The sequence below is a fragment of the Centroberyx gerrardi genome, chromosome 16 (genome assembly GCF_048128805.1).
Source record: "Centroberyx gerrardi isolate f3 chromosome 16, fCenGer3.hap1.cur.20231027, whole genome shotgun sequence".
NCBI classification, from domain to species: Eukaryota; Metazoa; Chordata; class Actinopteri; order Beryciformes; family Berycidae; genus Centroberyx; species Centroberyx gerrardi.
Window position 1 is genome coordinate 8,005,212 of NC_136012.1, and position 10,565 is coordinate 8,015,776.

The 10,565-nt window shown below is 48.0% G+C and overlaps 2 protein-coding genes across 2 annotated transcripts; one reads left to right on the plus strand and one right to left on the minus strand.

Moving 5' to 3' along the window:
• Positions 1-1,353: 1,353 nt before the first annotated feature.
• On the minus strand, positions 1,354-3,816 carry LOC139919983 (phospholipase A and acyltransferase 3-like). The gene is made up of 5 exons (XM_071909877.2): positions 3,717-3,816; positions 3,209-3,285; positions 2,857-2,965; positions 2,297-2,565; positions 1,354-2,175 (listed from the first exon to the last, which is right to left on the minus strand). The coding sequence occupies exons 2-5, from the start codon at positions 3,221-3,223 to the stop codon at positions 2,053-2,055; spliced, it is 516 nt and encodes a 171-aa protein (XP_071765978.1). The 5' UTR covers positions 3,224-3,285; positions 3,717-3,816; the 3' UTR covers positions 1,354-2,052.
• Positions 3,817-4,811: 995 nt separating this feature from the next.
• On the plus strand, positions 4,812-10,186 carry ints5 (integrator complex subunit 5). Its single transcript, XM_071909880.2, has 4 exons — positions 4,812-5,022; positions 5,437-5,689; positions 6,221-8,197; positions 8,995-10,186. Exons 1-4 carry the CDS (start codon positions 4,928-4,930, stop codon positions 9,715-9,717), a joined length of 3,048 nt encoding a protein of 1,015 aa, XP_071765981.2. The 5' UTR covers positions 4,812-4,927; the 3' UTR covers positions 9,718-10,186.
• Positions 10,187-10,565: the final 379 nt, after the last annotated feature.

A 10,565-nucleotide genomic window follows, 5' to 3' on the forward strand; every position in this document is an offset into this window, starting at 1 on the left:
AGTTCACAATCTGGCATCAGAAGAGAAAAGAAAGAAAGGAAAGAGAGGAAAAGCAAAGGGACACAGTGAGTTCCGCTTTGCTGAGTTACACTACTACGGTCCATGTTAGCTTAATTTTCAGAGGCTACTCATCTCTAGCTAATGTTGACTGTTTCAGATGAACAAACTTTACAAGCAGCAGTGGGAGGTGAGTTTAGTGTGATGGGAACTTTGTTTTTAACAATAGAAACGCTGAAAAAAATGCTCCTCAGGTGCGATGAGTCTCTGCAGTAACATTATTTGTTGCCTACATCTATTAACAACTAACCTATTCATAAAATTATCGTCTTGCTCATACATTATGGCTTCTGAATCCTGTCATGTAGCTAGGCCAGTTATACGCTTACATTAAAATTATTAGCTTAAACATTAATGAGGATATTTCATAGGCTACTATTCTGCCTGGTTTCTTTCTGGGGAGCATATAATATTCTCATATATTTTCTGAGTGTGTATGTGTTTTTAACCCTTTGGTTTGCGGGTAGTAGTGATAAGAGAAATCACATACAGTGCCGTGAGAAAATATTTACCCCCTTTGTGATAGTTTACAATGTTGCTCATTTATTTCCACATTTAATGTCTCGTTATTAATGCAGAGAATCCCACTGTAGACAAAATAACTTCCCATTGGCACTGCATCACCTTATTGCCGTGACACTGGATATAGTGTTTTCATATCATGCATAGGCTAAATGTGTTTTTTTTCTGGAAGTAAATAAGTTAGGAGGGTGGAAAAATAAACCTTTATATCTGTGTGTCTGTAAGTTGTGTTTTATGATCATTTGGACAGTCCTAAAGGAGGAGGAACCAAGCAGGATGGAAGAAAACCAAGCAGAAGAAGAAAACATGTGAGTGTGGTTCACTGAACCCACACTATGTGTACGTTTTAAATACACAGACTAGATTACAGACAATGCAGCGCTATTGTCGGCTTAATAATGAAAACAACAAATGACGGTTTTCGAATGGGTGAAATATCCTATGATAGAAATTTGACTTTTACAGTGGGCTGTCTATACTGTCTTCACTATATTTCATGAAGACAGGAAGTCTCCCACTCATCAGCCTACACAATCACCATGATGCTTCTCAGTCCAGATAACGTAACATTAGTATTTAGCCAGCGAGGGAGCTTTGTTAGCAGGTATCTTGCTCCTCACTCCCTTAGTATAGAAGTGGCTTTTCAGGGTTTTTGGACATATGGATATGTGAAATTATGAGTTTGAATTTACAGTGTAGGGTGGTCCAATTCCTCGTGGTATTTGAGGGGAGACAATGCTGCACTTATTTCTGAAAGAAAGACAAACATCAAGATTCACACATGAGTTATTCTTTATTCAAAAGGAGTGCAAATGACATTTTAGAAGTAAACTGCAGGGCTCTTACACCAGTTTAGTCCAGGATCCAACTGAAAAATGTCTCCTCTCTCCCTGGCACCCAGGCTCATGAAACCATCATATTCCCATATGGTACACTTTATTGCACATTAAATTCCATTACCTTTCTGTGAGTTGTAGCAACACTTCTATTTAATATGTCAATATTATAAATAACTCAGAATTTCATGTTAAAACATTCTATCTTTCTCCCGTTGTCCTCATGGCTATGGCACCTTCATTATTGGCATCACCTGGCTGTTGTACACCAGAGAATGGTGGATATCCCTCCTCTCCCATTTGTGCTTTTGCTGTACTGTATGTCCTGTCTGTATAAATCTTAAAAAGCTGGAAAAATATAAGGCCTTGATCCCAAACCAACCAGTCAGTCATTATTGCGGAAACCAAAGAAGTGGTAGTAAAGTTGAAGAGAATAAAAATTGCACAAATTGGTTTAAGGTACAACCACCAGTACTTCTCTCCCTTGGGTTGGGAGGAACTTGGGATTGGTTTGGGATTTGGGGTGGAGTGACTTAGGCAGTGTTATCTGTCGTTGAGAGTGATCGTTTTAAGTTTTAGTTAAGTTTTGCTGGTGATCTGTTAATCAAGCCCCGTAACAGGTGACCCGGGACGCCGATCATTGCTTGTTGTCCTTTTCTTTCTTCCCGCCTCCGAACAGGGCTCCCGCCAGTGCCACGAAGCCCAGGCCCACCACTGTGGCCACGCCTGCTGCCATGACGTATTCTCCTGCCTTACGCGCCTGTGGAGGGGGACACACAAACAAGCAGAACCTGTATTAAGTGGGTAGGAATTGGTCATTTGGGATTGCAGTGCAGGACCGAGACTTTCTGGTTGTGGAAGTCCAACGTGGGTCCACCTACCTGCCGGGACTCGGCCTTGCCGTAGCGCAGCTCCGTGGCAAAGTGCTCACAGTTGCCCCTGAAGACGCAGTAGGGCAGCTCCTGGCCCACCACCGAGCGGGCCTCCCTCGCGATGACGTGCGCGGAGCGGGGCTCGTACTTCTTGTCCAGGCCGTTGTTGATTTGCCACTGGTGGGTCCCGACCACATCCCACAGCTCCTCCCGCTTCACCACGGCCTTCTCACAGAAGACGGACATCATACTGTTGGCTCCTGCCCCTGGAACCTCGGCTAAGGACGGGGGGGGGGGGGTAGGAGGGCATATAACAGAGAGAGAGACGCTAGTTATACAGGGTTTGTGTACTGAATGTTTTTTAGGTATACTGAGTGCCTTATATCCTAAGTTTAGGAATTTCATCTTGCACTGTGGGTCAGTTAACCAAACTAATGATCCAAGTCATACTCTGGTCTGCACAACTACAAGTCACAGTGAATCTTGGCTCTCAAATGAAGGTTATATTCGGTCCAGGACTGGGCTTGGTCAGTATTTGGGAATCGCTGTTGTGTAAAAGAGTGACTCACAGGGGGGTGCCAAGTGAACAACGAAGCCATCGCCAATGTACACAGCCCAGTGCTGATAGGAGCCACGGAAGATTTCTATCAAGTCCCCAACCTCTGGCTTCTCGTCATACTTGGGTTGGGAAATATGGAAAGAAAAAACTGTGATTTAGCAACAGACTGTGTTTGGCAACAAAGCAGAAGATTTGACCTGGCTGGACACTCACACTGATACACACGGAGTGACTGAAAGGGAGATGAACCAGGCCAAATATAATGGGTATATATATATATATATATATATATATAAGGGCAATGCAGATTGAGAGGCTGCCATACAATGGCCTGATTGATCAGTATTAATAGGATTACTAACCAGCGTTGGGGCCATGACAGTTTCTGAGGAATTTTAATCCTTGGAACTGGTTTCACTTTCCAAATGAGACTCACCACCTGGAGGAATAAATCATTTGGCCGAGACTATCATAAAAACGAAGCAGAGCAAAGTACTCATACACAGAGATCCTAAGCAGTAGAGGTGACATTTGTCTCCCCTGCTGCGTTATCTCCATGGTTACAGATACTTGCCATTGCCACAGAGCTCTTGCAAATAAATATACCGTTACGTTAGATAGGACAGCTAATAACTATCAATTTCAATTTGACTGTAAGAGTTTCAAAAGACAGCATTCAGTCATTACAAACAAACAGCATCTTTCCTCAGAGTGAGCTAACGGTAGCTAGTTAATTCGCTTGCCTGTGATTGCATCGTTGTTTTTGTAGCTAGTTCACCCGGAGAAACGTTGACCTAACGCTAAGAAACAGACGCATCACGACATCTTCGAGGCTTTAACCTAAGCAAAATATTTTTATAATATTCTTACCTTTACCGCTAATGTCACAGTACGCTGTCAGCCAGATACGCAATCGTTAGCACCAAAACTCAGCTGCCGAAGATCAGCTGATTGCTCAGCAGCTGCGTCAAGCATGCCGGAAGAAGACACAACAATGCCGGAAATTAAAAGATTTTGCCTTCAAAATAAAAGCGGAAAATTTGCTACAGGAAAAAACTTTGGACAAATTTTGGAAAAAAAACGTTGCCGTACGCTCGTCAGTAACGGTTTTATTTTTTTTAATTGTCACCGGAAGTCTTTTTTTATTCTGGCTAGTTTGACACCAGTTTATCTTTTTTTGACACTCCAGCATACGCAGAAAACAACAACGTAACTTTCTGTCGAGCACTTGATGCCTTCAAAGCTGTCGGAAATATCGTTTTTTCCATTTAGCTAAGCGCAGAACTCAATAAAATGGTAGGCTATATACAACCGGGAAAGTCGGAGAACATCGGAGAACGTCGGAGAACATCGACGCTCTGTCATCAACTGATGGTAAAAGCGATGTATACAACATCTTTTAGTTTGCAAATTAATTAAAACACAATTACAAGCACGTTGCGCATTTTCCCTTCCTCGTTTTGCCGCATTCACGTGTACAGTTCGATTTCTAAAATAACAATCACCAAAACTACTTTTGTACAGGCTCCATTTTGTCATTATTTCAGACCAAAAATACTTCAATGTGCGATAAGTCATATTTACTACTTCGGACCTCGAAAGTAAGAGCTCAGGAAGAGCACGTGAAGGCAGCAACTGGATCACGTGCAGGTAAAAACTGTATGTATCCTTTATGGTCACATTGTTTAAAAGCACACGAATAGATTGTGATTTTCTGATCTCTTAAAATTGCATTCAGCAACTTATGTAAATTCAGGTAAATTTGTGTTTAACCGGTTGAACCACGAAAACAGTCTAAACGCAGATAGTGATCCATTCTAAACGCAAATAGTGATACATTATGTTTGCGATCCATTCCTGTCACAGCCAGTCTTTCCCAGTCAGTGCCGCTAGATGGCGCCAATGACGCGAGCAATCTGTGTCAGCGTTCCTTTTGTACCGTCGAAGAAGACCTGATTTCCGGCTTTGGAGCGCCCTTTTGATATTTTGTCCTGAAAATTGTCAAATAATAGAACATTTAGCTCTCATAATTGCGTCTATCAAATCCCATAGCTGAGAGGTGGTTTTAATGCTACGCATTAATGTTAAAAGACCAAGCGATGTCTGTCGTTTTTGACGGGAATCCCCTGAAAGCGATGCAGAACTCTCACACACACACACCGCAAAATGCCTTGAGGTGAGTAGTAGTAACGTTAGTGGAAGCTGTTTCACTGACAGTACAAATCATTTCGTACTCTTAGCAGACTTATTATGTTGGCTATTTACAGTGACTGTACCCACAAACATAGGCCTTATCCGAATAATACATTTATAGTTGACAAGACTGTTTTATCAATCAAGCTAATGTTGAAAGTTACTGGATTAACAATAGAATCTAACGTTATTCTCAGTGTATCGTTGACCTTATTGGCAGTGATGTATAAATATGGATATATGGTTTGACAGCCCTCCCCATCGCTCTCTCTCTCTCACATACACATACACACACACCACTCCTTCCCCCTCTCCCTCCTCTTTTTCTGCTTGTTGATGTTAACCTCCACACTTTGACAAATCCTCTGTCCCTCTCCTCCCCTCCCCTCCCCATCAGCACCCAGGAACTGTCCCAGGAGATCAAGTCCTTCATCAGTGGCGTGGACACCGTTCAGGGCCGGAAGCTCAGTGTCAGGGAGCATGCCCGCTGCGCTGTGCGCCTGCTGCGCTCGGTCCCGGCCTGCCGAGGGGCCGTGCTGGAGCATCTGAGGGGCGTGTACGACGAGCACGTCTCTGCCTTCCTGCACAACCTGGAGACAGAGGGCGACGCCAGCACCGGGGCCGGATCCAACCTGGAGGACATCATACAGGTGGGGTGGGGTGGACTCAGGCTCACGGATGTGGAAATCTACTATACACAGAAATGCTTGAAAGTACCCACCAAATGATGGTTGGTTGACTATCAGGCAGACATAATTGAATAATTGACAGACTTGAAACTACATGGAAAAATGAAAATATTCAGGAAAGACATTGGATGGTCCTTTTCTTAAAGGTCACATAGATTAGTATTTACTGAAAAAAGTCTCTTCCACCATACCCCCTCATACTAACGACCTCCCCAATTTTGTTTTGGTAGTAGTATTTATAAAATATATAAAACATATCTGTTTTTGCTTCCATGTCAGTAGATGTTCTTCTTCTAAAACAGAGTCACAATGAAGAGACACTTCTGAGTTTGTGTGTATTCTTAGAAATTTGATCATGTTCCAGACATTTCCCAGAAAATAGTCCTAAACAGACTGATAACCTTTCACAAAGCCAGTATGCACTAAAGAGCATTGACATATTACATTAGTTAAGGGTTAATTACATTACATTGTATTTCTGTTTGTCTCCAGGAGGTTCATGGCGTGCTGTCAGAGTTCATCCGCCTCAACCCGCGGGCCTGGGCCCCTCTGGTGTCAGCCTGGGCCGTGGACTTGCTGGGCCAGCTGAGCAGCAAGCACGCGGGGCGCAGGGCCGCCCCCAACTCCTCCAGCCTAAATGAGCTGCTCCAGCTCTGGATGTCCTGTGCCGCCACCCGCTCCCTCATGGAGGCCTACTCCCAGTGCTTGGCCGCCATGCTGGCCTGGTGCCCCGACGCCTGTGTGGACGCGCTGCTGGACACCTCGGTCCAGCACTCCCCGCATTTCGACTGGGTGGTGGCTCACATCGGCTCCGCCTTCCCGGGGACCATCATCAGCAGAGTGCTGGCCTGCGGACTCAAGGACTTCTGCTCACATGGCACCAAGGACCAAGGGCTAGGGGTGATGGGAGGGGATAAAGGCAGCAGAGTGCCCAAGATTGGCTCGGTGGTGGGAATCCTCGGTCACCTGGCGGCGCATCACTCGGACAGCATCCGGCGGGAGCTGCTGAGGATGTTCCAGGAGAGCCTGAGCCCCTCAGGCCCTCTGTCTCCCTCTTCATCGTCTTCCTCCTGGGAGAGCTCCCCTCAGCTCCGCCGAGCTGCGATACCCTTCCTGCTCCAGCTGGCTGCGCTGTCCCCCAACCTGCTCGGCGCCGTGTCCGCAGAGCTGGTGGAGTTGCTCAGGCCGCCCGTGCTGCTCCAGCTGCAGGCGCTGCTGCAGGGCCTGCCCAGGGAGGAGCTGGACAACATGCTGGGGCTGGCTGTCCACCTCATCAGCCAGAGCCCGGCAGGAGGGGCCCGGGTGCTCCGCTTCCTGGCCGACACGGCCACCCCGGCTTCGGTCATCATCTCCGGCCCTACGCCCTCCCCTCACGAAGGAGTCCGCGAAGCCTGTGACCGCCTGCTCCAGATGCTGCTCCTGCACCTCCATAAGCTGGTCTACAACCGCTCGGACGGAGGGGAAGGCAACCTCCATCACTCTGCCTCCTCCCAGGCCCAGAGGGTCATCCCCTTCCTGGAGGAGCTGCAGGGCCATGTGGGTGAGCTGTGCGCCGAGACGCTGCGGCTGGAGAGGAAGCGCCACCTCTGGCTGCACCAACTGCTGTGCCTGCTGTCGGTGTACGGGGGCCCCACCGTGGCCACCGAGGCCCTCTGCCAGCTGCTCACGCAGGCCCGCAACCCGGAGGAGCTGGCCCTGGCCTGGCAGCTCCACACCCCGCTATCCGCCTGCCTGCCGGGCCTCATTCCTGCCGCCGTGGCCCGCTGCGTGGCCCAGATCCACACCCACACCCTGGGGCCCCGGCAGCTCCGGCAGCTGCTGCTCAACCTGGCCGCCGCCATCCAGAGTCAGGACGAGGAGAGAAGAGGAGCGGCGGGCGCCCAGTCCTCCATGGCCATCCAGGTGGGCTCGGCGGTCTCGGGACACCTCCACGACTTTTGCCCGCTCCTCCTTCACGGTGACCCGGCCGTATCCCACGCCGCGGTGCGCCTCCTGTCCTCCAGCCCGCTCCCCCGCACCTCCTCCCCGGCACACCTGCTCCTGCTCTCCCGCGCCGCCGTCACTCACTTCTTCCTGGCGCTGCGGAGGAGAGGAGAAGGGGGGAAGGTGGGGCGGGACGGGGGCCAGGCGGGAGAGGCGGTGAACTGTTCGGTCCTGCTCCTGTCCCGTTTGGCGGCCTACTCTCCCCTCACTCTCAAGTCTGTGCTCCAGCAGCTGGTGGAGGGAGCGCTGCATAAAGGCAACACCGACCTGTTTGGAGGGCAGATTGCCGACATGGCCGGCGACCCCCCGCTCTCCCCGTCCCAGTGTCCCGACCTCGGAGCCTCCCTGCTGGACATCAACTGCCGGTTCGGCACCACCGTCAACTTCTCCGGCAGCGTGTGGTCGGTGTTCCACGCCGGGGTGATCGGCAAGGGGCTGAAGGTCCGCACTGCCAGACCGCTCCCCGACCCAGCCGGGGTCATACAGGTGAGCCACACTGTTTTAGAGCTGTAGTCGCCCACAGTTTCAAGCAACATGTAGATTAGATTAGATTAGATGAAGTGATCCCTGTGGAGAAACTGGATCATCACAGCAGCAGAGAATAAGATAGAGCTAAGAATAGACAGTAGAAAGCACTGTAATGCCACAAGTAATCACACCTACCAAATGTATTGTATGAAAGAGAATAATAGAGTAAATAAAGAAATAAAGATACAGCATCTTCATTGACATATTACCAATTGAGGTGAGTGTGCTAGTTTGCTTCGCCAGCCATTCCCTATAAAGAACAAATATACATAAATCTGAATATGAACTTGTGAATATGAAGTCATTCATCACAGTTTCCTCGGATGGTCATACACAAAATGATCAAGGCTACTATAGTCTGTGTAATGTCTGTATTTTTTTTTTGTAATTCAAGTTTTTATTAATTTTAAGAGATTTGGTACATGTATTACTCTTACATCATTTGTTGATGACAGGAGTAAGCATTTCATAAAAGGGTCAACATTATCAAAATAATAAAATTGAGTTGACAATAAGATGACACATACATGCCATAAAATAGCATACAGTATGGGGATAGAGACAACAAAAATAACAATGATAAAATAAGAAATAAGAACAATAAGAAAATACAGTACTTTAGGCTTATTTATAATTGATGTGAATCCAGAAGTCATTCCATAGCGATGTCTGTATTTGTGTGTATCTTGTATTTGATGTTTTATCCTTCCAAGACCAAAATGTGTCAATCTGTCATCATCGTCTCCTCTCTACAGAATGTCCAGACCCTGCTGGCTGTGACAGTCCAGTGCTGCAGCTCCTCCGGCCTCAACGGCGCCATCAACGGTTCTCGGCACCCGCCGGCCGACCCCGACGAGCCGCCGCCCGTCAACGCCGAGGCAGCCAAGGTCATCGCGGTCACGCTGGTGGAAAACATCTGTCCGGACGTGGCCAACGGGGAGCTGTCCTGGCCGCCGGAGGAGCACGCCCACACCACGGTGGAGCGAGACATCCACATTCGCCGCTGCTTCGAGGCCCACCCCGTCCTCTTCCCCCTGCTGCACGTGGTGGCCGCCGGCCGCCCGGCCCTCTGCTACTGCTCGGCGGTGCTCAGGGGCCTCCTGGCCACCCTGCTGGCCCACTGGGAGGCGTCCCGTGAGGCCGCGGCCACAGACTCCCCCTGGCACCTCCAGGCCTCCTGCCTCCTGGTGTCCTGCATGGGAGAGGGCCAGCTGCTGCCGCCCGTGCTGGGGAACGTCCACGAGGCCTTCCCCTACCTCACGCCCTTCGAGGTGCGGCTGCTGCTGCTGGCCGTGTGGGAGTACGTGAGGGGCAACGGGCCCATGCCCCAGAAGTTCGTCTTCAGCTCGGAGAAGGGCCTGTTCTGCAGGGATTTCTCGCGGGACGGGGACGTGGCGAGATACGTGGCGCCGATTCATAGCGTCCTGCATAAAAACATTGCTAGACTGGGACACCTGTGTTGGCGGTTCCAGCTCTGAGAATCAGCGGGGAGCAAACTGAGCAGAGGAAGGAGGGAGGGATTGAATTGTATGTTTAGGAGAATGTAAAATAGAGGGAATAGAGGGGGAGGGAATACTGTGTTGCATTGTTCCAAGAGTGGACTGCAATGTTGTTATCACTGTACTTCAGTTCCATACAAGTATAGCTGTGTGTACTTTTTGTACCATATTTTTAGACCTGATTCTTTTCTAACTAGTTGTTTCTGTGAGAAAGAAAGAGTGACTAAATAAATGACACAGGTATCATATGCTTAATACAATATTAATATTTGCCCCTAACAAAACAGCCTTAATATGTCGTTTGGGTCAAGAAATGCAATCCTGTTAAATCAGTTATAGACTGTTAGTATAATTTTCAGATTGTTCTCACAAAGTACATGTTATGAGATTGTCTCTGGCATTATTCTAAATATGTCTTGTGTCTTTTGTTATATGCGCAAACTGTGTCAACCACTTCGCAAAATAAATTTTCAATTAGTCAAAGACTGTGTCTTAAATCAGCTTGTAGATTGTGCAATGTGTTATTGCAAAACTCTCTTGGTGACTGCTGTGATTGTCTTCTACCCTGGTTTGAAAGCAATCAAGTGCAAGCAATGAGAGAAATACAGAGCGATGTGTGCACTGACTGGAGCTGAGCTTCACGCTGACGTGTCCGTGCCTGAGAGGATAAAGATGTATAGGAACAAGACATGCATGTGTGGTGACGTAGAGACCACCTATATTATAAGATAATACATTGATAAAGTGTTTCTAAATGATACAGCTAACTAGATGTTACAATCTGTCCGATACCGTTCACAACATCCTTTATCAATTTGGAGAAATTA

Bases quoted from the DNA above. Each gene is read 5' to 3' on its own strand.
- LOC139919983 (XM_071909877.2), bottom strand. The intron at 2,566-2,856 runs GTGAGTCACTCT...CCCCGTCCTTAG, and splicing joins TGTTCACTTGGCACCCCCCT to CCGAGGTTCCAGGGGCAGGA. The intron at 2,176-2,296 runs GTAGGTGGACCC...CCCCCTCCACAG, and splicing joins GCAAGGCCGAGTCCCGGCAG to GCGCGTAAGGCAGGAGAATA.
- ints5 (XM_071909880.2), top strand. From the start codon at position 4,928: ATGTTAAAAGACCAAGCGATGTCTGTCGTTTTTGACGGGAATCCCCTG. The intron at 5,023-5,436 runs GTGAGTAGTAGT...CCTCCCCATCAG, and splicing joins ACACCGCAAAATGCCTTGAG to CACCCAGGAACTGTCCCAGG. The intron at 8,198-8,994 runs GTGAGCCACACT...TCCTCTCTACAG, and splicing joins ACCCAGCCGGGGTCATACAG to AATGTCCAGACCCTGCTGGC.